We start from the raw sequence: 27,549 nt of genomic DNA, 5'->3' as shown, positions 1-27,549 counted from the left end.
GTAAATCTTCATAAATAACCAACCTAACTTAAGCAAGCAAACTCTAAACTGTCTTCTGTCCCTGCAGGCCCGTCAAGAAGACACCGTAGATAAAGACAGGTTTTCTTACTGTGGGTAGGAAGATGACAGTGACGAGTGATATGCCCCTACAAAAGGGGAAAGGGAACACATGGACACGACGTTCACTGTCCTTAGGTTCATAGTGTCATTAAACATATTCACAGGAATCACAATGCACACGTTATTTAAATGCAAATCACAGTAATTAACTACAATGTTCTTCTGAACTGTCACTTTAAGAAAATAAAGATATTTTAAAACAAGAAAGACTTCCGCCATTTAACATTATTTATATATTTATACACTAAAACAAACGCACGATGAGCAATAGTACAATTGAAATTATAGTCACACCTAATCTCGCGAGACCTCTCACACGTGGGCTCTCACGTCTCTGGCACATCAACAAGAAAATAACACACAACATGCTTGAATTTCTACTACACGTATTGAAGAAAAAAAAACACACAACTTTCGCTTTCTCCCCTGCAAAAGCGGAAAGGGAAATAAACACACCGGAACGATGTTCACTTTCCTCAGGTTCATAGTGTTATGCGCGCTGCCCCCCCCCCCGCAGGCGAGACGATGCCAAAGCAATCGATATCAGAGACATTGATCTCATAAATAACAACTTAAAAAAAAAATCATATTTTAACATAAAAACATTTAATGAAAACTTCAATGTCTTTAACTATTTCTTTATCACTATTAATGTACTCTTATTTTTTTTACAACATACAACTATTATACTCTAAAATGAACCCTACAGCAGCTTACTGTTGTCCTTAAACTATCTTTTCTATCCACCACAAGTGCATTCAACAGAGCAGACTTTCTTAAATAACATTTGAAAGAGCAGGGAAGTAAAGAGAAGTTAACAACTTCCTATTTGAGGCGATGTTAAAGATTAGTATGTCGAAATAAAGGAGGGACAACCAGCACTCATGCATGTCAATGAGGTCTCAGGAAGGAAACTTCTTTTTTTTTTTCATACAGTACAGCACATTATCGCTTGTGTAGAGACGTGTCTAAGATCACAACCATCTGCAGCCGCTCACCTCCGACTGACCCTGGAGAGATGACGTTGGGATCATTGCTGGAGGTCATCATTGTCCTTCTCTGTCTTCCAGGTATCTCCTCTTGACTTGTCCATCTTGTTCATGTGAAACCCATGAAACTACAAAACGAACCTGCAGGTTTTTGTTGCCTGTGCTGTCGTTGTATGGTTGTTCGTCGGACATAATATAACTAAATGAGTTTTAAGTGTCTGTGGATTAGATCAAGTGTTGCTGTCACAGATCACTTCAGCGTACTCCTCTGTCAGTTCTGTTTCCTATAAGCAGAATATATTACATTTTTGTTCACTGAGGCTTCAGTCCTGTTGATGTCAGTCAGAGGGTTGGAAGTAGATCCAGCAGAAAACTTGTTCAGGACGTTGTTGACTTCCATGTCTGACTTTGTCTCTTCTGCAGATGTTCAAGGTCAGTATGACTGGTGGGGAACCTACAGTTCTGATATCAGATGTGCTGTCAGAGGATCAACAGTGAAAATGAACTGCAGGTTCACGTACCCTCAGACTGAGACTCTTCAGAGGACCTTGTGGATTATTCAAGGTCAGAGTTCCGAGGTTGGTCTGGAGTCTCTGCCACAGTTCAGAGGTCGAGTGCAGCATCAGTGCAGTGACAACAACTGTACGATGATCATCTCTGATGTGAGGAAACAAGACACCGGAGTATACACGTTGAGGATCATCACCTCTAAGAACAAGAACACTTTTCTACGTGGAGTCAGTCTGAAGGTCACAGGTCAGTCACACGTGCAGCTGATGTCTTCCTCACAAACCAGTCAGATGTTGTGAAACAAACCAGAGTTTTTGTTGATGTTGACAAACAAGAATTCTTGAAAACAATATCCTTGACATTGCTTAGTGAGGATCAAGTATTCTTTAAATGTTGCTTTTATTGTCTATAATATTTTCTTCAGTTTGTCAAAATCTTGTAAATGTGCTGACTTGGCTTTTCTCTCTTCCTCCAACAGAACTGGTGATTGAAAGAACTTACACGTTCTCAAAATACCTACAATGTAAGAGTGATTGTTACATTAATCCATACGTTTGGTATGAAAATGGAGTAGAACTTAAAGAAACAAGTTCTTACTATCATGGATTCACCATCAAGAACAGTTATTCCTGTGCAGTGAAAGGACACCAAGATCTTCCGTCTGCACCTGTGTGTAAGTCAACAGTCGTCGTTCTTCTCTCATCCTGTTTGTCTCCAACTGAAGGGACGTCTATATTTATTGAAACCTCAACAAGCGTCCATCACTCTTCATCTCTTCATCTCACAGGTACACATGACAACAGGTGCAACAAGCTGAGCTACACTGGCAGAAGAAGCGTCTGTGCTCCTGCAGGTTCCTCAGTGAGGTTCTCCTGCTCTTACAGTTACACTGGAAGTCTGTCATCACAGTTCTGGTTCAGTCCTCAACAAAGCCAACACTGGACCGAACCATCGACACCTGAGGACGTTGGTAAAGACCCGCGCTACTCTAGCTCTGATGTCGCAAACATGGGAGAGTCTGTCTCCAATCTGACCATCTCTGACCTGAGAGGAGGAGATTCAGCTCAGTTTCTCTTCAAGTTCAAGACTTCAGACGTCGAATGGAGGAGCATGTTAGCTGGAGTGTCTCTGACTGTGACAGGTACTGATGAACACTCGCATGAATCTCCTGCTCACTGATGAAGTCAATGATGTTCCTCAGACCTGCAGGTCCAGGCGAGCAGATGGCTCAGCAGTACCAGAGTGGAGCTGAGGTGTCTCAGCAGCTGCAAATCATCTGACCATCATTCGTTCTTCTGGTCCAAGAACGGACATCAAGTCGATGTGAACAGAGATTCTTATGAAGTGGATTTACGATCTGGTGATTCTTTCATCTGTGGCCTTGAAGGTCATGAGGTCACGTCTGCTCCTCTGTGTGAGTTCTTGTTGTCAGCAACGGGAAATGATCTGAGTATCTTCACTGACGTGTTCAAACCTTCACTTGCAGACAATCCATTAGATCCGTCAGTGGTCCAGAGTCCTCCTGGTGAGGTCGTTGAAGGTCGTTCAGTCAATCTGACGTGCAGCTCCGATGCTAACCTTCATCCCGGAGGGAAATTGAAGTTCACCTGGAAGAAGACGTCAAATGTCTCTCAGCAGTTTGTGGGCAAAGACCTGCTCTTCAGTTCTGTCCGGTCCTCAGACTCCGGAGAGTTTTCCTGCTCCGTTGAGAGTGAGTTTAGGAAGTGGACGTCACAGACGCTCATCATGGATGTTCAATGTGAGTCCGTGACCTCTTCTCCACCTGTTGAAGTTTCTTTGACCAGGACGGTCATCAACTGGACTCTCAGCAGGTGTTCTGATCCACAGTCATGTCAAACTTCTTCCTCACCAGATGCTCCGAGGCCTCCATCTGTGTCTGTGTCCGCTGATGAAGTGAAGGCGGGAGCTTCAGTCAACCTGACCTGCAGCTCCGATGCTAACCCTCAAGCTAACTACACCTGGTACCTGGAAGGAGACCCGACTGCTGTAGCATCTGGACAGATGTTCACCATCACTGAAGTCAGACGTGATCAGGCTGGGAGTTACGTGTGTCGAGCCCAGAACCTCCGAGGACAACATGAGGCTGCCGTGCTCCTCACTGTTGGGTCAGGTGTGTCAGTCAGTCTCGACTTCTACTGAAGAACATTTAAACAACCTCTGGTTTCAGATCCAATCAAAGCGGCAGCTGTCGGCTCCATCACTGCTCTCCTTCTCCTGCTCAGTCTCCTGGTCGCCTTCCTCCTTCTCAGGTGAAAACCTCAACTGTGGCTCTGATCAGTTTCATCACTTCACTTTTATTTCTCTTCATAGGAAACTGAGGCCCTGCTCGCCTGCCTCTCAACCCAGAGAGATACACCAGGTGAAGTGTGACCCCGAAACTCTGTGTTGTGTGAGCTCCTCTGTCTTTGGGTCGTACCTGTTCTGACATGACCGACCTTTATCTCCAGTTGGGCGCACATGCAGCAGAAACAGAGGAGGACGTCGAGTACAGCGTGGTCAACGTTGTCAGGACAAAGAACGAATCCGTGGATCCCATCTACTCCAACGTCATGACACCTCCAGCACCCGAACACACGCGGGAGGAGGATGTGGTTTATGCAGCAGTTAAGAAATAGCACATACACCTGGTCAGCTGAACCGTGGAGAAACTATACAGTTGAGATAGAAGTGTGTTTGTTGCCTTTAACTTGTGTGTTGTTGTTTATTCCAGTTAGATTAGTGGACCAGATGGTTGTGTTGACTGGTGTGTGTTTTGTTGAATGTATTGATATTGTTCTCAGATGTTGGTGACTTTAGGCCCTTTGAGGCCCCTGTTGAACTTTCACCTCAGTCACAGCTTATAGCGATAGTTCACCCAAAATTCCACCCCCGAACTTCACTTATTTTATACTCACCCTCATGTCGTCTAAGGGTTGGGATTCAATACAAGAGGGACATCACAGAAGACATAGATGAAGACAACTGAGCTCCAGTCAATACATTAAAATGAACAAAAACTTTTGTCTCTAACTCTTAAAAGAAACAAATTACTCTGAAAATAATCCCAACTCTTAGTCGACAAAGGGTGAGTAGAAAATGTGTTTGAATCTATGGTGAACTTAACCTTTACAATGTCCCACCACTACAACCAACACTACAAACCATTACTAAAATTAGAAATATTAATAAAAATAAATATACATTCTATTGGACAACATCAGTCAAATGAAAATGACCATTTTGAGGTTTAAGTGGAGACAAAAACTGCTAAAACTTGTGTGTTTCATTTGTAAATAAACGTTGATCAAGAAGTAAATGTGCTTGTATTTATATGGTTGAATATATAAGCGTAGATGAGTTGTACTGCTTGTGTCGCGTGTTCCTTTTATTCTGGAAGAAATGAGGTAAATTTATCTTTAAATGTGAACTGCGATCGCTCGTGGAGTCGATGACGCGGTGTGACGGAGCCCGGAGGAGGGAGGACCCCCATCCCCTGCGCTTCTCTCCGACTCTCCCCTCCATCTCTGCGGGCATCTGGAAGCACGAACCCCGGAGCTGATGGATGCCGCGGCCGCCTACGGCGCCTCCCGGGCCGGCGGCGTCGCCTTCGACCCGGTCGCCTTCTTCAAGCATCCGCGCACGCTGCTGCGGCTGCTCTCGTGGGTGAGTGTCCGCCTCGCAGGGACGTCTGGCCTTCCCCGCTTTGTCTCTCCTTCGTCTTTTGGGTTCGGAACCGATGTTAGTGTTCGCTGTTCAATCGTCGTCGCGTCGGTCCATTGTCCGACATGAAAGACGTGGCTCCGCCGTTTCCATGGAGACCCGCAGCTTCTTTGTCTCCGGCATCAGTCTCGTGTCATGTTTTCTCGGTAACGACGTGAAGTCTGGATCTAGGTTGAGATGGAACCTGACGTCCAGTTGTTGGGGCCACATGCGACATTTTAGATAATTACTTTATAAAACTGGATCAATATGTAAAAAATAATTTCAATGCATTTCATCTTCTCTAAATTGTATTTATTTATATATATGTGTATATTATTTCATCCTTTTATTCTGTACTGACACCAAACAAATCCTATGTATTAATTCTGATATAGAATAAACGTTCGTTTTTAGCCCTTCATGACTAGTACAGAAAATGTGGCACCTATATATATATATTTTTTTTTTATTATTTTCGTGTTTCTGCTTCTTCACGAACCTGCGATCTGGTTATAATTTTGATATTATATATAGTCGAGGTTTATGACGCGGCAAGTGCAGGTAAGATGGGGAGGAGGTAACTCACCTGAGTGGTCACGTGACTGTCTATGGTATCGCGGTACAGGTTTTTTCCATCGTGGTTTTCGGCTGCATCGTCAACGAGGGCTACATCAACATCGGCAGCGAGCGGCTCCTGTGCGTGTTCAACAACAACGCGGACGCCTGCAACTTCGGGGTGACGGTGGGCGTGGCCTGTTTCCTGGCCAGCATCTTCTTCTTGGTCCTTGACGTCTACTTCCCCAGCATGAGCAACGTCCGCGACAGAAGACGCGTCGTTCTGCTGGACCTGGGCTTCTCAGGTACTGCTCTTTCTCTGGGTCTCTCACGCTTCCCAAAACAAGTGATCATTTTCAGTGTTACTGTCAAACTAGAAGTTGTGGTGCATATTGAAGATTGCAGTTGTCGAGCAAACTTTGTACTTTGAACTTAAAGTTTTAGTCCGGAATCCATTTAGATTTTGTTTTAGTCACTGTCAAGAATAAAAGCAGATTGTGGTTTTTATCAATCTTAGTTTTCAGAGTCATGTGACCAATCTTAAAGGGAAGCTAATGTTTTAATCAAATGTCATTTAAATTGATCTTGGACTTCTATTGTACTCATCAGAGTCTGTTTGTACAAAACTCTCTTTCCATTGAAATATTTATATTAGATAACATTACATTAGAAAGCTATCCTGACTCGCATGTTTCAAATGTTGAATTCTTCCTCTCCAAGGCGCAGTAAGTTCCTGACCATGTTTTGAACCTATTACTTTTATAGTTCTTCTGAGATCTGGGAAAATGAGGGGTTACTAGAGCATAGTCCATTATGAATAATAATGTAACAGTGGCTTCAATCCTCCTCCAGTCAGCTGCAATCACACTCTGCTTTGTTTTTACAACGAGTCTCTTGGAGGTGGAGACTTTCAGGATTGATAACATGCAGTGACAATCCTCAATGCTTGACCAATCACAGCAGAGTGGACGTGGTTATAGTAAACAAGATTTAAACTCCAGAAAAACCAAGCCTTTTCAGTGGGCGGAGCTTAAGATCTTTTCCAATGTCAATATTTTAAATGAAAAGATAGTTTTGTACAAGCAGACACTGATGATACAATAGAGTTTCAACATCAATTTAAGAAGCGCTTAAATCAACACATTAGTTAAACTTCAAATTAAAAAGATAGAAGTCAGCTATATCATTTAATTGTTTAAAAATAGGAAACTAGACGAATATATGTAAGGACACTGGTCTCATCCGCGTCCTCACAGGTCTCGCCAGCTTCCTGTGGTTTGTCGGCTTCTGTTTCCTGACCAATCAGTGGCAGGCCACATCACCGGACGAACTCCCGCTCGCTCAAGGGTCCGACGCAGCCCGAGCAGCCATCACTTTCTGCTTCTTCTCCACCATCACCTGGGTCAGTACTGGTCCTCGTCCTTCCCTCATGATCCAGTCACATTTTTTAACTATTTCCGCTCTCAGGCCGTGCTGACGCTCAGCGCTCTGCGGCGATATCGGTCCGGCTGCAAGGCTCATCTCTTCACCTGGCAGCACCTGCAGCCCGCACCGCCCAACGCCCGGGCCACGCCCTACCCCATCGCCAACGGTGCCACCATCGTCACCACCAACCCCTACCAAGCTCCACCCTTCACAGAGACGCTGGACCCGCAGAAGCTCACGCAGCAGCCCAGACCTGTAGCACCCGCCTTCTAGACCCACGTGCACTTCCTGCCTCGTCGCTCCTTGAAGTCACCCAGGCTACATGCTGGCTAGCTAGCTCGCATCTTCTGTTCAGTCACGCAGACATCCAGGCACGCCACTGCCGTCTCACTCACACACACAGGAAGTGAATATCTAGCCCTCACCCCGACTCACTGGGACACGTGTTCTCACTCGGACTTGTTGGAGAGTTGATGCAGTCACTCACAGGTGGTGTGATAGAGAGACACGATGTCACATCATGAACGTTTAAGTGTCTCATATTCATGTGAGTCGGTATTTTCTCGTGAAGAATAAACGCTGTCTTCACTGCAACCGTTGCACGACTGAAATTGCCGCCACTTTAAACGGGTGTTTTACAACTGTCATGGCCGTCAACCATGCTAGCGCAGGGAGAAAGAAAAAAAAAAAGAGAGACATCTCCACTCCGGCCCAGGAACATCTCGGTTGAAAGAATGAAAACAGACAGGTAAAAGAGGAAGTGGTTTATTCCAACGCTGCAGTCACATGACTACAGGCAATGTCCTGCAGCATCACCTTCATCATCATCATCATCATCAGACATTCAAAGTTAGAAACTGGCTCTTGCCATAATAAAATAGATTCTTCGCCGTTTTCTACAAACGAGCCCTTCTGTGCGTCCTAGCCGCGGCCAGCAGGGGGCATCCCCGCGGGTCACATGCTCATCTGACTAGCACTACCTGAGAATACTAACGAGACCGTGGAGAGAAGCCATAATATTATGACCACCTCAAACATTTAAGCAAAACAAAAGTTGAATCCTTTCCTCATGGGATGATACGAGCAGCCAAGACAAGTGGTCATAATGTTAGGGCCACAGGTGCCTGATGTAAGCACGAGTTCCAGAGCTCCACAGCTTATTATTGGTGGACTCGGATGGATCCTTCAGAACAAGTTCAGTAATTTCCTGTCACCTGACCGTGGCCTAGTTCCTCGTCTTAAAAGACGTTTCAAGACTGGCTTTTCTGACATGAAACTTCTGTCGATGTTATTGTGTCATTAGCAATAAAATCAAGCAGTTTTTTGTTTCTTTTCGGTGAGACAAACTTTTGTGAAGTTTCACGTCACACTGAACTTTGGAGCGGGAAGAGGATGAAAAGTGAGGTCCTGGATAGGGCGCTATTGATAAGAAAATACTTTTGTCCTAAGTGTTGCGACAGGACTGAGGAAATTCGTGTGCATCTCGAGTGCAAACTGTACAGTGTAAAAAATATCCAGGAGGAGGTCCCTCCCTCATAGGCCTCTAGTCGCCCTCGCTTGGACATGAAGCGTCGAAAGATAAAGTCCTTCGCCTCAGTTCCACGCCGCTGTCAGCGAGCTGCGATGTAGTGGCGATTGGCTCCTCCCCCGGCGGGGGGCTTAGCCTCTGTTTCCTGTTCCTGTCGGCAACTGGGGACGCCGATTGGCTGAGGCGACTGCGTCGATCACGGGCCGGCGGGGTAGGAATTGAACTGTTAATGCGACTCACTTCCTCGTCTTCCGGTTTTGGGTCAGAGTTCAAGTTGGTCGCTGCAGTAAGATCTTCAGCTGGATCCTGGGGTCGTGAGTCCTGACCTCCCTCGCTGCGGTTCTGGCTGTGACTTGTGATGACACGCTGAGGTTGCTGGCATCTCAGTGTGCGGACGCTGGACGAGCGCTGGCGCGGCGGCGTGGAAGACATGGCGGGAACGGCCAGCCGTGGCTGAACCAGGTCACTTTCCGAGCCACTGTGGTCCAGAGAGTCGCTGCGGACGGCCTCCTGCCCGATAAACAGAACCGTTAGAGGTCAGTTGGTTCTTGACTTTGTGAACAAAAATTTTACACATGTGAGCTTTGGTGATACGGCTGTAATGTCATCTGAACAGTCAATTAGCCATCAGGGTTGACCTCTGACCTCACAAAGATCAAACATCTGCAGTGGCACTGAAGTGCAAAGCTACTCAAATTGTTCGAAAAATGTGCAAATTCAGAGAGCAGAATTACAAATCTCAAGAAACAAATGTGCGAACCAATAAAACATATTTACAAACTAATAAAAGAAATTTACAAAATCAATAAAAAAAAATTCAAACTAATTAAACAAATTTACAATCTAATAATACACATTTACAAAATCAATAAACAAATTTACAAACTAAATTAAAAATTGACAAACTAATAAAACTGATTTACGAACTATAAAACTCCAGATGTATGTACAGACTATAAAATCGAAATAATTGAGATTTACAAATGTGCAATATAATGTGTAAACAGATTAATTAGTTTGTATAATCGTTTTATGAGATTGTTTGTAAACTTCTGCGCTTCTCACCTTTCATGGAGATCATATTAATTTAGGATATTTTAAATGAATCTCGTATAATAAAAAATATATTGTCAGAATCCTTAGTCAGCATAGTGCAGTCCCCTCTCTCACCACTAGGAACCAACAGCCGATGTAGCAGCATAAAATAAGGTAGAGAATAGTGAAATAAAATATATTTTTAAGGTATGTTATTCTACTTTTCAAAACCAAAAAAAAGTTAATAAAGGACAAAGAAAAACATTATAGCGACTTTAAAAAGTTGGTGTTAGTGGTGATGAGTCAACTAAACGGAGCGAACGGTAAAGAGGAAAGTGCAGACACCAGAACAGAAGATCTGCAGTCCAGTCACTCTCATGTTAGTTAAGGGAGGGAAGATTCGATCAGAATATCTTGGGAAACCTTGGGTCAAGGTGAGTTTGTTGTCTCATAACTCTATCTCAGGTAAGTTACCTGGTCGACTGAACGTCCATGAAGAACCAACAAACCCACATCTGCATGCAACGACTGTTGAGAGAAAAGCAACACTCAACAGACCAGAAGAGACAAAAGACGGATACACAAATAATAGAATGATACACAGACAAACACAAACAGACCCGTCTTAATCTTAACCTGGAGAAAACTTCCTGGTGACCCAGCTAAACCTGGTCAACAGTGTGAGCAACTCACTGCAGCACTCACTCGTTTGTGTTTAACTCCTTCAGAGTGAGAATACGAATCATGGCCGCGTCAAATCATCCTCCAACCAGTGAGAGAAGCCTGGCGGGTCACATCAAGGTTTAGGGCTCACCTGTCTCCTTAGCTGTCTCCCGGGCGCATGGAAGGAGGCGGGCCTCTTCAGGACGGAACTCTCTGGGATGTAGGAGGGACTGAGCTTGTTTCTGTCCAGGCTGTCTTCAGGACTCAGCCAGTGAGTCGGTCTGGGACTCAGTCTGAGGGACGGATGTCTGTCTATGCTGACGCTCGACAGCAACTTTGGCCGCTCTGGGTTTTGGGCCAGCCGGTACCCATCCATGCTGCGTGTGGAGCTGAGGCTGTGTCTGTGGATCTGCCGGGATGGGCTGAACTGGTAAAGGTCGATGCTGTGAGACGATTCAAGCTTGTTGACCCTGTGGCACGGGTGTCTGTCCACACTCTGGGAGGTGCTGAGGCGTATGGTAGGCCGGGTGCTGCGGCCAGACCCCAGCGAGGCGTGGCTGATGGCGGGCAGGGCGCCCGGGACCCGAAGCATGGAGCTGGTCCCGCTGGAGGCCAGAGAGGACATGGAGCCTGCTGAGAAATAATGGGGCGTTACACATCCCACAGCTGTGAGGAACCTTAAGAGAGTACCTGAGTAGTTAAACCCGGCGTCCACTCCAAAGTATGGGGGGCACCTCAGCGGGGCACTGAATCCCTCGCTGGGGAGCGACATCATGCGCCCGACGCTCATCAGGCTGGCGCGGGACCGCCTCTCGTCCTCCATCTGAACCTGCACAGGTGGGTCCGCGTCGGCGCCCAACGAGGCGGCGCTGTGGCGGCGGTTGGCCAGCTCGCGCTCCTCCCTCTCCTGTCGCTCCTCCATCTCCTCCAGCAGCGCCTCCTTGTTGCTCTCCTCCAGGTGCTTCATCAGCACCGCGACCACCACGTTGACCAGCACGAACTGAGCGGTCAGCACGAAGGTGACGAAGTAGACCGGGGAGATGAGCGGCAGGTAGGTGAGACAGTGGCGGTCCTGTGGGCGGCACTCGCGGAGCGTGTCCTGAGGGGAGAAAAAAAAGCTTGTCCTGGTGATGTTTCGACTCAGCTTGATGTGTGAGACTGAACTGAGTCATTTAAACCGAGGATTTTTTATTTTAACACGTCACAACAACACTTCCACACGACTGTTATAAGGACGGTTCGCTCTCCTGCTTTAGCTTGGCTTTCATGCTGCAGTTTAGCTTCTCTCCATCAGGGGGAGATGTGAAGCCGAGAAAGAAACAGGTTTGTTCACACACACTCGTCCAGGGACAGAGAGAGAAGGGAGGGGTGAAGCGAGCGAGTGACCTTCATGATCCCGTTCCAGTTGTCTCCGGTGGAAACCCTGAAAAGGGTGAGAAAGGCCATGCCGAAGTTGTCGAAGGTTGCGTGGCGACTCAGACCCTCACAGGGGTTTTCTTCTGAGCACTCTGAGGGACGAGAGTGAAGAGATGATGCTGAGGACGAGGAAGTAGTAACTTCATCATGTAGAATGTAGAAGAACTTTATCTTCTCACACACACACAAACACATTTCCGACCACAGACACTCTTAGGCCCAGTTCCTATTCTCGTCTTCACCCTCAGTTTCAGTTCCTCAATCTTAGCGCTAAGATCGCAGGCATGCGCAAAACGGAAGGGTGCCCCAATTGAAGGAGGAGTGATAAGATGAAGGGCCAGGTAGCCCTTGAAAACAAGTGAGGTTGGAGGCACACTTGAAATTGAGGGGCATGATGCACTTACCCAGAAACGGTGCAAATTTGCAACCATGGTGAAGCAACTGAGCAACAAAGAGCATAAAGAATTTTAACAAATACATACTTTTTGTAATTTTGCAGACCGTGAAAATGCCAATGATAGCTTTATAGCTGCTGACAAAAATTAATTATTATTAGGGCTTTAATAATGTAAAGATTGTATGTGTCTCTCATTCCCTTCTTTTGTGTGTTTATGTGTGTCATGACCTCCAAACACCACAGAGTGGTTCTGGTAAAGACAAGAGGGAGACAAAAGCTGCCTGGCAGTTTTATGAAGAAATGTAGGTGTTTGGGGAAAAGTCTGAAACTCCAGTGATGGTTTCAGGAGGAGGATCCCACTTCAATCCTACAGATAAAGTTACTTGTCACATGCTGCTCCTATTCTGTGTCTTTCACGTATGTCTTGAGTGTTCTGAACAAAAGATCACTCATAAAAATAACACTATATACTAATATTAATTACACTAATTTTGTATATTATGTCCGTAAATGTCTGGACTGTGAGTCAAAGACAGAAGGTTCTTACACCTTTTTGAAACACTGGTTGTTTTGTTTTGTTTTTTAACATTTATGTTGCGAAACCGGTTAGTTATATTAATGTTCACACAAATCATACTTTATATGTTAAATAAAAATTAGAAAAACTTTAAAATTAAACTGTTTGTTTTACATATAGCATTCAGTCAGAAGCAACATTTGATGACGTAGCAAGGGGTAGGGAGAGACGGAGAATCGGAACTGGCCCATGGAGGGTGCTGGGGCGCCGCATTTCCAGCGAGTTGGCTGTTTTTCATAATGTATTTATCTTTTTTTATTTGACTTATTATTATTTATTCTGTTTTAGTTTTAAAATAATCGTCAACATTGATCTTTTTTTATGTTTGTATAAGTCTGATAAACACACTGATAAACTACATTATACACAACTAACCCCCCCCCCCCCACATACACACACACACACATACATACCAATATACTCATGCAAACACACAAACCCCCACTGACAAAAAAACTCACACACAAATTAATTTTCATACACACACACATAAACTCAAAAACTCACACACACCTAAACACACACATATAGTCACACACAATTATACACGCCGGACATACAAATAAACTCTCTCACACACTCACACACACACTAACCCAGTTTTCCAAAGAGCTCAACTCCGAGAGCTGCATAGATGAAGAACAGCAACATGAAGAGCAGACCAAGGTTCCCCACCTGGACACACACATATATGATACACAGAGAGAACACAACACAAACACAAACACACACACAAACACAGGTAGAAGACAAAGACTTGGTGAGTGTCATGAGCACAACTCTGCCATATCAGCGATTTTCTAGGTGATGTTGGATCCGGTGAAACTACAGATTCCTGGACTGATACCAGACTTGATCTTTAGGCCTCAGATCGCAGGTCTTTTCATTTCATCAGTGACTTGTAAATGTTCACGTCGCTGTTACCTGAGGAAGAGCCTGCATGACCGTGTCCAGGAGAGCCCTCATGCCCGTGGCCATCTTCAGCAGCTTCAACACTGTAAGAGAGTGTGTGTGTAAAAGAGTGTGTGACTGTGTGTGTATTGTGACTCAATGTTCACTCAGATGGTTTGAGATTGATTAAATAGAACAGTTTCATTTTGACTGCAGCGTGTCACTCGACCAGTGCAGGGTGTTGTGGCCGTCCAGTCTGGTCGCCGCGGTAACAAGACAAGGCTGTCTGTGGGCAGCGAGGACATCCATCAGTCCCACTTAACTTGGCTAAGCACCACGACCCCGAGTCGGGGACAAGGCTGTCGACTCGTTTTGCTGCAGCTCGACTCTCCACAACTTCACAGTGAAGAGACAAGGTCCAGTCGTGGTCCGAGTCATGGACAGAGTCATGGCCCGAGTCATGGTCCGGTTCATGGTTCCCCGAGTCGTGACCCGAGTCATGGTTCGAGTCATGGTCCGAGTCGTGGCCCGAGTCATGGTCCGAGTCGTGGTCCGAGTCATGGTTCCTAGTCATGGTTCTGAGTCATGGTTCCGAGTCGTGGTAAAGTCATGGTCAAGTCATGGGCTGAGTTAGCTACATCAGCAGTGGTCCAGTACCTCTGGTGATCCTCAGGACTCTCATGATGCGAATGATGGTGGGGTTGATGGGCAGTGACGCGTTCAGGTCGATCTCTTCCAGCGTGATCCCCATGATGGACAACAGAACGATGGCCAAGTCCAGTTGGTTCCACCTGGACTCACAAAAAACAACTTACTCTGTGACTCTTATTGTCATGTCATGCTCTTATTTTGGTTTTATTTTGTCACTCTTACTTTCCCTTTCATTATTTTCCTCTTCTTTGAGTCTTTGGCAAGACATTTGAGGATTTACTGTCTCTACATTTAACATTGTAATGATCTATATTGTAGATTTTTTAAAATGTTTTTGAATGTAATTTTTCTTACAGGCAATCTTTTAGTGCCGCTCAAGTGTTAAATAATTAATAATAATAATAAATTAACTCTCTTCAGTTTTTTCGAAATAACAAGAAATTATTAGATTACTTTTCATGATGGCTGCAGATTAGTGGACGTGTGCTTTTCTAGTATATTAGTACTTTTAGTTCCATTTTAATATTTTAACCATTTCTTAAAATATTATTTGTGTTTTTTCCATTTAATCTAATTATTTTCTTTTCATCTTACAGTTTTTTAATATGATCCTGTGATTGCTGACCGAGTCACAAGTCTCTCGCGCACTCATACCTTTCTTTGAAGAAGCGACGCAGGCCGAAGGCGACGAGTTTGAGGACGGCCTCGATGACAAACACCAGCGTGAAGACATAGTTGCAGTACTTGAGGATGTCCACCAGGTACTGAGGAGAGGAGGCCTCATTACTATGGTTCTAGGACAGGTGGTAGGTGTTGCTATGGTTACCTGAGGCTGGTTGTAGTGCTCCATACTCATGGTGAGGAGATTCAGGAAGATGATGATGGTGATAAAGAGGTCCATGTACTGGCTGGTGCAGATAGTGTGGAGGGATCTTCGCAGTGGGGAGTAGTCAGCATAATAGGGCTTCTCCTGAGCTCCTGTCGCACACACACACACGCACGCACGCACACACACACACACACACAAACACACACACACACACACACACACACACACACACACATACACACACACACACACACAAACACACACACACACAATTATAAGTGAATGATGAAAAAGACGACACGTCCTATGAAGTCACTGATATAGTCGCTGCCAAGTAGTTCACTGCGGTGAGTGTGTGTGAGTGTGTGTGTGTGTGTCCAGTGGAGAAGTGCCACCTCAGGAGAGGCAAACTTTCACACACAGATTCCGGCTGTGTTGGCCCTCAAGGTGTCTTTGAGGAAGAGGAGCAGAAGATGAAGAGTGCAGCAGGTTCTCAGGCAGCAGCATGAGATGGTGAACAGGAGCCTCGTTACGGAGGCGAGTCACAGAGAGTGTCCACTGCTGGTCACTCTGACTGGCCAGTGGGAACGTCGAGTCTTTTCTTATATTAAACATAGTTTGACCTCTTACTCTGGCTGGACCACCGCAGTGCGAGCTGCGGTCAATAACGGGGTCACGCTGATGATGCCGATCGATAAGAGGGTGAACGGTGAGAGGGAAATGTGACTCATGAGGCAGTCTGGCTGCTGCGAGCCAACTTCTTGAGAGCAGACTCACAAACGTTCAGAGCAAACACACAAACGTTCAGAGCGGACACACAAACGTTCAGAACGGACACACAAACGTTCAGAGCGGACACACAAACGTTCAGAGCGGACACACAAACGTTCAGAGCAGACTCACAAACGTTCAGAGCGGACACACAAACGTTCAGAGTGGACACACAAACGTTCAGAGCAGACTCACAAACGTTCAGAGCGGACACACAAACGTTCAGAGCGGACACACAAACGTTCAGAGCGGACACAAAAACGTTTAGAGCGGACACACAAACGTTCAGAGCGGACACACAAACGTTCAGAGCGGACACACAAACGTTCAGAGCGGACACACAAACGTGCAGAGCAGACACACAAACGTTCCGAGCCGACACACAAACGTTCAGAGCAGACTCACAAACGTTCAAAGCAGACACACAAACGTTCAGAGCAGACACACAAACGTTCAGAGCAGACACACAAACGTGCAGAGCAGACACACAAACGTGCAGAGCCGACACACAAACGTTCAGAGCAGACTCACAAACGTTCAAAGCAGACACACAAACGTTCAGAGCAGACACACAAACGTGCAGAGCAGACTCACAAACGTTCAAAGCAGACACACAAACGTTCAGAGCAGACACACAAACGTGCAGAGCAGACTCACAAACGTGCAGAGCAGAAACACAGGCTTTGTGTCACAGAAGTGCTACAGAAGTTGAACCGTGGAGACTGAACTGAGATCAGTCACAGCAGGTGCAGTGAGAGTTTCAGTGAAATATGAAGGTTTGAGACAAACGCACACGAACAACATTAAAGTGTCACAAACACAAAGTGCTGGAACAATAGAGGTCAAAGTTTAAGACACATTCAGACTGATCGACGTGGTTGAGGTCAAAGGTCACAGTCTCAGTCTCCTGATGGTCCTACTAAACTCACTCCTCCTCCTCTTCTCCATCCTCTTCTGCCTCTTCTTCTCTCGGATGCGAGCCTCCTCCTCCTCCTGCTGCTGCCGACACTTGTGGAAGTTCTCCACCACCACGCCTACGAACATGTTGAGCACGAAGAAGCTGACGATGAGGAGGAAGGAGATGAAGAAGAGCAGCATCCACGGGTTGTTGTTCCTGATTGGCTGAGAAGGGAATGAGAGGCGCGTGAAACAGGTGTGTGTGTGTGTGCACGTGGGTGTGTGCGTGCGTCACCTGCTGGTCAACCCCGACAGCGTCCAGACCGTCATACATGATGCTGACCCAGCCGTCCTTACATGACAGCACGAACAGAGACATCAGCGCCTGGAAGAAAATGAACGATTAATCACCAGGTCTCAGTGTGTGTCTGTGTCAGTGTGTGTCCCTCTTAATGTGTGTCTTTGTCAGTGTGTGTCCCTCTTAATGTGTGTCTGTGTCAGTGTGTGTCTGTGTCAGTGTGTGTCTGTCTCAATGTGTGTCTGTGTCAATGTGTGTCTGTGTCAGTGTGTGACTGTGTCAGTGTGTGTCTTTGTGTGTCTGTGTCAGTATGTGTCTGTCTTAATGTGTGTCTGTGTCAATGCGTGTCCCTCTCAATGTGTGTCTGTGTCAGTGTGTGTCTGTCTCAATGTGTCTGTGTCAGTGTGTGTCTGTGTTTGTCTGTGTCAATGTGTGTCTGTCTCAATGTGTGTCTGTGTCACTGTGTGTCTGTGTCAATGTGTGTCTGTCTCAATGTGTGTCTGTGTCAGTGTGTGTCTGTCTCAATGTGTGTCTGTGTCAGTGTGTGTCTGTGTCAATGTGTGTCTGTGTCAGTGTGTGTCTGTGTCAATGTGTGTCTGTGTCAGTGTGTGTCTGTGTCAGTGTGTGTCTGTGTCTGTGTCAGTGTGTGTCTCTCTCAATGTGTGTCTGTGTCAGTCTGTGTCAGTATATGTCTGTCTCAATGTGTGTCTGTGTCAGTGTGTGTCTGTCTCAATGTGTGTCTGTGTCAATGTGTGTCTGTGTCAATGTGTGTCAGTGTCAATGTGTGTCTGTGTCGGGGTGTGTCTGTCTCAATGTGTGTCTGTGTAAGTGTGTGTCTGTGTCAATGTGTGTCCCTCTCAATGTGTGTCTGTGTCAGTGTGTGCCTGTCTCAATGTGTGTCTGTGTCAGTGTGTGTCTGCGTGTGTCTGTGTCAATGTGTGTCTGTCTCAATGTGTGTCTGTCTCAGTGTGTGTCTGTGTCAATGTGTGTCTGTGTCAGTGTGTGTCTGTGTCAATGTGTGTCCCTCTCAATGTGTGTCTGTGTCAGTGTGTGTCTGTGTCAATGTGTGTCTGTGTAAGTGTGTGTCTGTGTCAATGTGTGTCTGTGTCAATGTGTGTCTGTGTAAGTGTGTGTCTGTGTCAATGTGTGTCTGTGTCAGTGTGTGTCTGTCTCAATGTGTGTCTGTGTCAGTGTGTGTCTGTGTGTGTCTGTGTCAATGTGTGTCTGTCTCAATGTGTGTCTGTGTCAGTGTGTGTCTGTGTCAATGTGTGTCTGTGTCAATGTGTGTCTGTGTCAGTGTGTGACTGTGTCAGTTTGTGTCTTTGTGTGTCTGTGTCAGTATGTGTCTGTCTTAATGTGTGTCTGTGTCAATGCGTGTCCCTCTCAATGTGTGTCTGTGTCAGTGTGTGTCTGTCTCAATGTGTCTGTGTCAGTGTGTGTCTGTGTTTGTCTGTGTCAATGTGTGTCTGTCTCAATGTGTGTCTGTGTCAGTGTGTGTCTGTGTCAATGTGTGTCTGTCTCAATGTGTGTCTGTGTCAGTGTGTGTCTGTCTCAATGTGTGTCTGTGTCAGTGTGTGTCTGTGTCAGTGTGTGTCTGTGTCAATGTGTGTCTGTGTCAGTGTGTGTCTGTCTCAATGTGTGTCTGTGTCAGTGTGTGTCTGTGTCAGTGTGTTTCTGTGTCAATGTGTGTCTGTGTCAGTGTGTGTCTGTCTCAATGTGTGTCTGTGTCAGTGTGTGTCAGTATATGTCTGTCTCAATGTGTGTCTGTGTCAGTGTGTGTCTGTCTCAATGTGTGTCTGTGTCAATGTGTGTCTGTGTCAATGTGTGTCTGTGTCAATGTGTGTCTGTGTCGGGGTGTGTCTGTCTCAATGTGTGTCTGTGTAAGTGTGTGTCTGTGTCAATTTGTGTCCCTCTCAATGTGTGTCTGTGTCAGTGTGTGTCTGTCTCAATGTGTGTCTGTGTCAGTGTGTGTCTGCGTGTGTCTGTGTCAATGTGTGTCTGTCTCAATGTGTGTCTGTCTCAGTGTGTGTCTGTGTCAATGTGTGTCTGTGTCAGTGTGTGTCTGTGTCAATGTGTGTCCCTCTCAATGTGTGTCTGTGTCAGTGTGTGTCTGTCTCAATGTGTGTCTGTGTCAGTGTGTGTCTGTGTGTGTCTGTGTCAATGTGTGTCTGTCTCAATGTGTGTCTGTGTCAGTGTGTGTCTGTGTCAATGTGTGTCTGTGTCAATGTGTGTCTGTTTCAATGTGTGTCTGTGTCAGTGTGTGTCTGTGTCAATGTGTGTCTGTCTCAATGTGTGTCTGTGTAAGTGTGTATCTGTGTCAATGTGTGTCCCTCTCAATGTGTGTCTTTGTCAGTGTGTGTCTGTGTCAGTGTGTGTCTGTGTCAGTGTGTGTCTGTGTCAATGTGTGTCTGTGTCAATGTGTGTCTGTGTCAATGTGTGTCTGTGTCAGTATGTGTCTGTCTCAATGTGTGTCTGTCTCAATGTGTGTCCGTCTCAATGTGTGTCTGTGTAAGTGTGTATCTGTGTAAGTGTGTGTCTGTTTCATTATGTGTCTGTGTAAGTGTGTGTCTGTTTAAGTGTGTGTCTGTGTAAGACTGTATTGTGTCAGTGTGTCTCTTTTTCTGTATGTGTCTGTGTCAGTGTGTGTCTGTGTAACTGTGTGTCTGTGTGTCTGTGTGTGCAGGCATGTGTATCGGTGTATGTGTGTATATGTGTGTGTGTTCATCTGTGTATGAGTACCTGTGTTTGTGTGTGTCTGTATAAGTGTGTGTCTTTGATAGTGTGTCTCTGTATAATCTTGTGTCTGTATGAGTGTGTCTGTGTTAGTGTGTGTCTTAAATAGTGTCTCAGTACAAGTTTGTGTTTGTCTCAATTAGTGTTTCTGTGATAGTGTGTGTGTTTGTATCCATGTGTGCGGGTTCTAATTTCCAGGTACACATATCCATGTGTGTATATGTGAGTGTGCAGGCACGTGTATCAGTGTATGTGTATCAGTGTATGTGTGCATATGTGAGGCTGTCGTGTATCTGTATGTCGGTCTGTGTTCTAATTTCCAGAGTTTTTTTCCATGTGTGTATATGTGTGTGTGTGACTTTGTGTACAGGCTTGTTTCTTTTGTTTCCGTGTGCGCATCCCTTCATGTTGGGGTGCTTGTGTGCGTATCCATGTGTGTGCCTGCGTTCTAAATTCAGTGTGTTTACCCGTGTGCATGTGTGTATACATGTTTGCTTGAGTGTGCGTTTATTGAGTGTGTCTATGCATGTAAGCATGTGTGTCACAAACCTGTCCCAGGTTATCAAAGTTGTACTTCCTCCTGAGCCAGCGGTGGCCAGTGTCCAGACATTGAGTTTTGTTGATGATGTTTGTGACGTTTTGTCCGTCACAGTGGAAAAACTTTCCCTTGAAGAGCTACACACACACACACACACACACACAACAATCATTTAGTAGAAGGCCCAAGCTAACAAGCTAACAAGCTAACAAGCCTGATTCTCCAACATTTCTCCTGCGAGGTCTGAGAAGGTCTGAGATCTGCTTCTGTTCTCCACAGAGCAGCTTCAAATCCTCGTGACCGTCCCTGAACGTTATCAGTGCGAGGAAAGTGCAGGCGAGTGCAGTCGGAGGATGGAAGTGATCCAGAGAGCGGAGAGACCTGGCGTGGCCGGGCAGAAGGTCGTCTCATCCTTTCATCAAGTCGCCGCGCAATTAGCACCTGAGCCGAGCCGGAGCCACGACCGGCACTCTGGCCGCGTGTCCTTTCATGTCCGCGGAGAAATCTTCGCTGCATATTTCATCCCTGAGCTCAGCCCCGGGAGCCTCGTAACAATCTCATCGGGATTCGGCTCTCGATTCCTCTGAATGATTTTTTTTTTTGTTTTAAATAGATTTTACATCTGAGTGTTTGCGAGAGGAGAGATGGAGGTCACCACTCTGCTGGACTGGCATCGATCCAGCTTGGTGTGTGCGGTCGCTCTCACAAGAGTCAACACCGTTTTTCGCTGACTCGTCGTGAAAATATATCTGGACTTTTTCACTTAATACACAATCAATGACTCGCTCCAAACTCTGCCCTTTTTTTGTCACGCTCCCTCTCAGGGAACTCATCGTTGAGGCTCTGTTTTGAGCTTTCAGAAAATCGTTCAGGGATTATTGAGTCTTAACAATTCGAGTCACCATCTTCTAAAAGGCTGAGTTGCTGACATCAGCTGTTAGAGCATCCTCTGTTCTCGGTGCTGCTCGGTTTAGGATCTTTCGTGGTCGACTATGACGGAAACAAAAACGTATTTCCACGCGTGATAACGCAGCCCTGGATTGGCGCCAGATTAATGTAATCCCTGGTTCGAGCGGCGTCTCCTCACCTGAACTCCCAGGATGCCGAAAACCATGAAGAAGGCGCAGCAGATGAGGACGATGTTCCCGATGGGCCTGAGGGACGTGATGAGAGTCTCCACCACCAGCTTCAGCCCGGGCGCTCGACTGATCACCCTGAGACACGTGGAGACCACTTCAGTGGGCGCTCGGGGGGCCCGAGGACGTGGTGTGATCGCACCTGAGAGGCCGGAGCGTTCGCAGCAGGCGCAGCACGCGGAGGATTCCAAGGATTCTGTTCCCGCCCGCCGAGGCCACGGACACCAGGATGTCCACCATGGACACGAACACCAGCACCCCGTCCAGCACGTTCCAGCTGCTCTCCAGGTACGCGCCTTTCCCGAAGTAGAATCCCATCGCCACCACCTGCACACAGGTGAGACGTCAACGCCCTGGCGTCGAGGACGCCGGTCGCCGTGGTTACCTTGGTCATCATCTCGGCCACGAAGATCACGGTGAAGACGTAGTTGGAGACGCTGAGGAACACTCGCTCCTGAAACAGTCCATCTTTGATCAAGTTTGGCTCTCAAAGGAGATGATGAAAAGTAAACGTGAAGATCATATGTGAAAAAGTGACTTTCTTTATTACAAAAGGTTGATTTATATACTAATGCCATATTTGGGTTTGTTTTTGGAAATGAAAGGTACATTTTAAAATGATAAAATAAAAAAAATGTATCGGTTAAATAAAATGGTTGTTTATTTCTTAATAAAATGTATTGAAATATATAAATCTTGTTGAAAATAAAACGTGTGAAAACAAACATCATCACTTCTCTTGGTTACCGTGGTAACCAGCGGACATGCCTGTCAACATCCCGACGAGCGCGAGAGCTTAAAAACCGAGTCAGCTCCACAGTGTGAAAGTGGAAACTCTTGCCCGAGGCGTTTTGGCCGCTCAAACTACATTGTCCGCTCGGTAACAGGGTTCTGGAAATGATCCCTCCCAAATTTAGCCGGGTTCAGGTCGGCCCGGGGAATGTTAATCTGCCGACACCAGAAACCCAATTTCACAGAGCTGCTGCTCTCAGATCAGTCAAACACTCCTGCTGTCGCTGCGGCGTTGACGTCCATGTGGAAGAATCCTGCTCCTCGCTCACAGTAACTACGGTAATATTGATTCAAACACTGGTTAAAAAATATTACAGGATTAAATCAATGATTTAAGATAAATATTTCTGTAGTACATGAAAGTATTGAAGTACTTTTATCAAAACAGAATCTCATGGTTGCTGTGCAGCGGTCTGATTGTGTAGCATCTCTTGTGATTGTGCGTCATAAGCAACGGAGATGTGTTGTGGCGTTGTCACTTTGGCGCACACTAAACGGGCCCTGCTCACTGATAGGGTGCGACACGAGCGATGTGGCGACAATAACCTCATGGACGCACATACACCATTAGTGTGTGTGTGTGTGTGTGCGTGTGTGTGTTACCATGCTGTGTGCCTGGATGTCGGGTCTCTCCAGAGCGATGGTGATGCAGTTGAGGAAGATGAAGAGGAGGATGACATGATCGAACATCTTGTGGCCGATGACCCGCTGACACCAGATCCGAACCCTGGAGAACCACTTTGGATCAATCACAAGTGAGAGTTGTGTGTATCTCTGTGTGTGACCAACACTCTCTGTGTTTACTGTTGTGCGAGAAAAAATTGTGTTTGTATGTTTGTGTGTGTGTGTGTCTCACCGGTTGTCCGGGGAGAACAGATACAGGGCCCAGTCTTCGTGGTCCAGACACCACTGAGGTTCGTACGGCTCCAGAATCTTTTTCAGCTTCTTGCCGAAACTCTGTTCAGAAACACGTTGTGATGTTTGTTTGGTTCCGGATCATTGCTGGTTTGTTACCCGAGATCCGGACACGTACCTCTTCCAGCTCCTCATCCTCCTGGTCCAGGTGGAAGCGAGCGGTCAGCGTGGACTCCTCGCAGGCGTCCGGCACGTAGACGCTGGTGCCGTTGCAGTCGGGCGTGTGGAGGGCCGGCACCTGCAGGTAGTCCGGCTGGTCCACAGAGAAGTCCCGGCTGCTGTGGGCCGAGCTGGTGCGCGTGTCCGACAGCAGGGACTCCATCTCCCCGGACTGGCTCCTCCTGTGCAGGCTCGGACCTCGACTCATGCTGGTCCAGCTGGAGCGCCTGCTCTCTGGGCCGCTGTCCCAGGGAGACTGACGAGAGGAACTGGTTAAAAACTGGATGACTGAAAGTGAAAGACTTGTTTGTCTAGAGTCACCATCAGGAAATGGAATAAATGTTGTTTATTTATTTTAAGAATTGTTTTTATTGAATCATAGGATTAAATAATTAAATTGAATTAACCTTTATTGAACAATTTAATTCATTAATGTATAAATTAAAACCTAACATATTACATTTTTTAAAATAATTTCTAATTAAATCATTCATTTTTATACACAAGACATATGACATTGAAACAATGAATGAATAAAACATTCATAGCTTTCTAAGCCTTTTGTTTTCCGGCCTCCGGGTCACCCTGACCCAGAGACCACACAAACGGTTAAATTGAAAGGAATAATTTATAGCCTGTTAAATTCAATATAAAAATGTTTGCAAACTAGTGCCAGCCCATCACGAACCCTGTGGTTCTGAACTAAGTCTACCAATAGACGTGTGAACTGGCACGAATCTGGCGGTATGATACGTATCACGATACTCTACATATCACAATACGATACGTATTACGATACGATACGAATCACGATACAGGGGCACTGATATGCAATTTATTGTATATATTTGTAGAACTGCTTTCATTTTTTTTTTAACAAAATAAGTCCAAACATCAACTTTAAAAGCTGCTGGAGTTGACTGTATCCTCTCATCCTCAGTCATCACTAGGATCTCTCAGGATTTCAGTGTTCCTCTGGCTACGGATCGACGTCTAATTGCAAAATCAGCATTCGCTGTGAATATTTAAATGTTAATAGAACATTATTTTATCTTATACATACACAAATATGAACCTTAAATAAACTACGATTAATACATATTAATATTAAACAGTGGTGTTGAATATCGACACAGTACGGTTAAAAATATATATATATTTAAGTGTATCGATATTTTCCTATATTGGCTCCAAGAGTCTCCTGTTGATGACATCAGAGTCTCCGCCTCCACATCAAATCTCTGCCATGAGATGTCGGCCGACGTCGCCCGTCAGAATTCACGTCCGGGCTGATTATGCAAATATCACTAATCTGCTTAAACGCGTCTCTAAGAATTAAGTTTGTTTGTGCCGCGGCTTAACTCGGATCCTGCGAAAAGAGAAACCCGAAAAAGCCTCACCGGCGACCTCTGGTGCTCGCAGCTGCCGATGTCCGTGGAGGCGATGCTGGCTCGCCGTGATTGGCTGGAGACGATGGAGGGCGTGGCCGCCGTGTGAGTGATGACAGGAAGCGCTGGAGGAAGGAGCGGCATGGAGGCTTTGGGGTTCAGGAGGCCGTTGGGGCTCAACATCATGGCCTGAACCTTGAGCTCTGCGGAGAGAGTGACGGTGAATTCGGGACTGTAGGTAGGTTTGGTCCACTGGGTGGCGCTCACCTGCGGCGTACATCTCACGCAGCTTCTCCTCTTCCTCGAAGCCGATGGACTGTCGATCGTCGTCCGTCTCGGATCTGTTGGCGTCGCCCTGGACGAGAACAAACTCTGACTTCACTTAACCTCTCACGGGTTTTTCCAGTGTGCAGTGGACAGTGGCACACGCAGGACCAAAAGGTCCGGACGTTATCGTGTACCATGATTAACAGTGTGCGTCGGGATACTTCTCCCGGTGTTCCTTCTTTAGTTTCGTCTGCCAGGGAAGTCATCCATCCTCTTATCGACTCATTAACGAGGTGGTCAGATCGTCTCTGATGCCACATCCAAGGTCATCTCCAACCAGAAGAAATACTTCTGTGGAAATTCTACGAAGGACTTTGATGAAGAAAGTGTTCATGTTCTTATAAAAGAATCAATTGAAACGCTCGCTTCCGTTCATTCACAACTTTAAAAATGTTGACACATCTCACTATTGTATGATGAAGGGTTTCCATAAAAACACCCCCAAAGTATATTAATATTCCTTAATATCTGGAGTACACAGGTGCGTCCACACTGAGCAGTGTGCGAAAATGTAGTGCGCTAAACGGAAGATGCGTAACTCACGACCCGTCGTCGAAGCAGGTACTGTCTCAAGAAAACACTCAGCAATAATGACACGATGAAACACAACTTAATAACTTCTTTCAATTGGGCGAAAAAGCGCCGTCAAGTGTCAGCGATAAGGTTTCAACGACTGGTTGCTATCAGAGCTAAAAAGTAGTAGAAGAAGAAGCTGTCGATTCATTTCCTGTAAGGTTTGATTTGAGACAGTACTACCCTGTCAAAACGTTCCAGGCTGTTGCTCCTAAGCTTTGGAACGATCTTCCTCTCTCTTTGCGTTTGATGGATCTACTGACTCCTTTAAGAAACATCTTAAGACTTTCTTATTCGTGCAGGCTTTTCCCTGATTTTCTGAGACTCCTGTGTTGTTGTTGGTGTTATCTTGATCTTTTTCCAGCTTAGAAAATTAAAAATCAATCTGTATTCAGTTGGGATTAAAGGCTTTAAATGTAGATAATATGAGATGATGAGGTTAGGGCAACGGTGGGGCCTGGCGGGGGGGACCCCTGCATGTGTTGGGGAGGGACCGACAGGTACAACACTCTGATTCCCCACCGTCATACTAATAAAGCTAGATTTAATTAAAGTCTCTGCTAGAAAGATGGAGGCAGACAGACCTGCCAGAGCGTCTGTGTGTGTGTGTGTGTGTGTGTGTGTCTGTGGGTGTGTGTGTGTGTGTGTGTGTGTGTGTGTGTGTGTGTGTGTGTGTGTGTGTGTGTGTGTGTGTGTGTGTGTGTGTGTGTGTGTGTGTGACTCTGATGCTGCAGATAAAAGATGAAAACTGAACAACAGAAGCTCACCAGCTGTGAATTGCAGGCAATATCAAACACATATGCACCCAAGAGAGGAGTGTGTGTGTGTGTGTGTGTCTCGTCAGGCTCACCTCGGCCTGGAAGCCTTCCACCAGAATGGCCACCAGCAGGTTGAAGAGGACATAGTTGCCGAAGGTCATGAGGGCGACGAAGTAGAGTGCGGCCAGCGGCGTCGTGGAAGCCATCCCGTTATAGAGCACCGCGTTCCAGTCCTCCTGCGTGAGGATCTGCAGACATGACGAGCAGATCACAGATAAGCTTCGCGATGTCATCACAGACAGGTGACGGAATAAGGACTCGAGATGGTGAGATCACGAGTGTAAATCTGAACACAATTACGAGGTGAAACTCTGGGATTTAATTTCAAAATGATGATCTTAAAGGTCAAGATGATGTCCTTGAGGACCCAGGATTAGACGATCAGTGGGATTATCTCAGTGGAGTCTGAGTCAATCAAGGAAAATGGTAAATTGGATAATGGTAAAAAACAGGGATTAAAATGTGAACATGACAGGAAATAGAAAGACAAAATTGTGGCAATAAAAGTTTCTGATTCAGATTCTGATATATTATATAACGATAAAGAGATGCTATAATAGACGAGATAGAGATAACATTAAATTACAGATTGTGTCAAGATAAAAAGCCAAGATTGAGTTAAAATTTAAAGGATCATGAATACAATTAGATGCTGAGAAAAGGATAAATACAATGATGTTATGTTAATAATGAACAAACAAAAGCACATAAACTCATCTCTGCAGCTCCTTTTCAACATAAAACAAATCTTAAATAAATAAGATGAATGGGATTACATCATGATATAGATGAAAAAGAAAATGAAGATTTTAAGACTGAAATTATGGGTTAAACAGTGACGCTTAAAAGAAAAAAACATCCAGATTGAATTCCAGAAAATCAAATTACATGTGTTCGAAATATGGGATTAATATAT

General features: G+C 45.7%; 3 protein-coding genes across 4 annotated transcripts in view; 2 read left to right on the top strand and 1 right to left on the bottom strand.

Moving 5' to 3' along the window:
- The first annotated feature begins 1,065 nt into the window (after positions 1 to 1,065).
- Positions 1,066 to 4,922, top strand: LOC148089096 (uncharacterized). Of its 2 annotated transcripts, XM_087783155.1 has the most exons (10): positions 1,066 to 1,190; positions 1,533 to 1,865; positions 2,098 to 2,292; positions 2,407 to 2,760; positions 2,821 to 3,033; positions 3,106 to 3,378; positions 3,493 to 3,750; positions 3,808 to 3,889; positions 3,951 to 3,999; positions 4,088 to 4,922. In XM_087783155.1, the coding sequence occupies exons 1-10, from the start codon at positions 1,139 to 1,141 to the stop codon at positions 4,253 to 4,255; spliced, it is 1,977 nt and encodes a 658-aa protein (XP_087639281.1). In that variant the 5' UTR covers positions 1,066 to 1,138; the 3' UTR covers positions 4,256 to 4,922. The 2 variants fall into 2 exon arrangements, with proteins under 2 accessions (XP_087639281.1, XP_087639273.1); XM_087783147.1 differs by lacking the exon at positions 1,066 to 1,190 and having other exon boundaries at positions 1,408 to 1,865.
- A 199-nt stretch (positions 4,923 to 5,121) lies between these two features.
- On the top strand, positions 5,122 to 7,895 carry LOC148089095 (synaptogyrin-3-like). The gene is made up of 4 exons (XM_087802896.1): positions 5,122 to 5,282; positions 5,947 to 6,181; positions 7,133 to 7,278; positions 7,344 to 7,895. Exons 1-4 carry the CDS (start codon positions 5,178 to 5,180, stop codon positions 7,572 to 7,574), a joined length of 717 nt encoding a protein of 238 aa, XP_087659022.1. The 5' UTR covers positions 5,122 to 5,177; the 3' UTR covers positions 7,575 to 7,895.
- A 98-nt stretch (positions 7,896 to 7,993) lies between these two features.
- LOC148089094 (voltage-dependent T-type calcium channel subunit alpha-1H-like) overlaps positions 7,994 to 27,549 on the bottom strand; it is a 55,223-nt gene continuing 35,667 nt past the window's right edge. Inside the window, exons 14-34 of the mRNA XM_087802857.1 lie at positions 26,666 to 26,821; positions 25,183 to 25,270; positions 24,928 to 25,118; positions 23,487 to 23,783; positions 23,310 to 23,410; positions 23,057 to 23,180; positions 22,047 to 22,115; positions 21,804 to 21,988; positions 21,613 to 21,739; positions 20,537 to 20,662; positions 17,252 to 17,341; positions 16,989 to 17,181; positions 15,286 to 15,437; positions 15,114 to 15,223; positions 14,466 to 14,599; positions 13,842 to 13,912; positions 13,514 to 13,592; positions 11,914 to 12,035; positions 11,218 to 11,626; positions 10,679 to 11,157; positions 7,994 to 9,339 (exon numbers count right to left, since the gene is read on the bottom strand). Of these exons, the coding sequence (XP_087658983.1) occupies positions 8,845 to 9,339; positions 10,679 to 11,157; positions 11,218 to 11,626; positions 11,914 to 12,035; positions 13,514 to 13,592; positions 13,842 to 13,912; positions 14,466 to 14,599; positions 15,114 to 15,223; positions 15,286 to 15,437; positions 16,989 to 17,181; positions 17,252 to 17,341; positions 20,537 to 20,662; positions 21,613 to 21,739; positions 21,804 to 21,988; positions 22,047 to 22,115; positions 23,057 to 23,180; positions 23,310 to 23,410; positions 23,487 to 23,783; positions 24,928 to 25,118; positions 25,183 to 25,270; positions 26,666 to 26,821 (3,798 nt within the window). The 3' untranslated portion in view covers positions 7,994 to 8,844. The remainder of the gene's footprint in view (positions 9,340 to 10,678; positions 11,158 to 11,217; positions 11,627 to 11,913; positions 12,036 to 13,513; positions 13,593 to 13,841; positions 13,913 to 14,465; positions 14,600 to 15,113; positions 15,224 to 15,285; positions 15,438 to 16,988; positions 17,182 to 17,251; positions 17,342 to 20,536; positions 20,663 to 21,612; positions 21,740 to 21,803; positions 21,989 to 22,046; positions 22,116 to 23,056; positions 23,181 to 23,309; positions 23,411 to 23,486; positions 23,784 to 24,927; positions 25,119 to 25,182; positions 25,271 to 26,665; positions 26,822 to 27,549) is intronic.

This window comes from Callionymus lyra, chromosome 1, assembly GCF_982586985.1.
Source record: "Callionymus lyra chromosome 1, fCalLyr1.hap1.1, whole genome shotgun sequence".
NCBI classification, from domain to species: Eukaryota; Metazoa; Chordata; class Actinopteri; order Syngnathiformes; family Callionymidae; genus Callionymus; species Callionymus lyra.
This window is presented reverse-complemented; position numbering and strand designations above follow the sequence as displayed.

Coding starts and splice junctions, on each gene's coding strand:
- LOC148089095 (XM_087802896.1), top strand. CDS start 5,178: ATGGATGCCGCGGCCGCCTACGGCGCCTCCCGGGCCGGCGGCGTCGCC. Junction 5,283..5,946: donor TGCTGCGGCTGCTCTCGTGG/GTGAGTGTCCGC, acceptor ATCGCGGTACAG/GTTTTTTCCATCGTGGTTTT. Junction 6,182..7,132: donor GCTGGACCTGGGCTTCTCAG/GTACTGCTCTTT, acceptor GCGTCCTCACAG/GTCTCGCCAGCTTCCTGTGG.
- LOC148089096 (XM_087783147.1), top strand. CDS start 1,445: ATGTCAGTCAGAGGGTTGGAAGTAGATCCAGCAGAAAACTTGTTCAGG. Junction 1,866..2,097: donor AGTCAGTCTGAAGGTCACAG/GTCAGTCACACG, acceptor TTCCTCCAACAG/AACTGGTGATTGAAAGAACT. Junction 2,761..2,820: donor AGTGTCTCTGACTGTGACAG/GTACTGATGAAC, acceptor GATGTTCCTCAG/ACCTGCAGGTCCAGGCGAGC.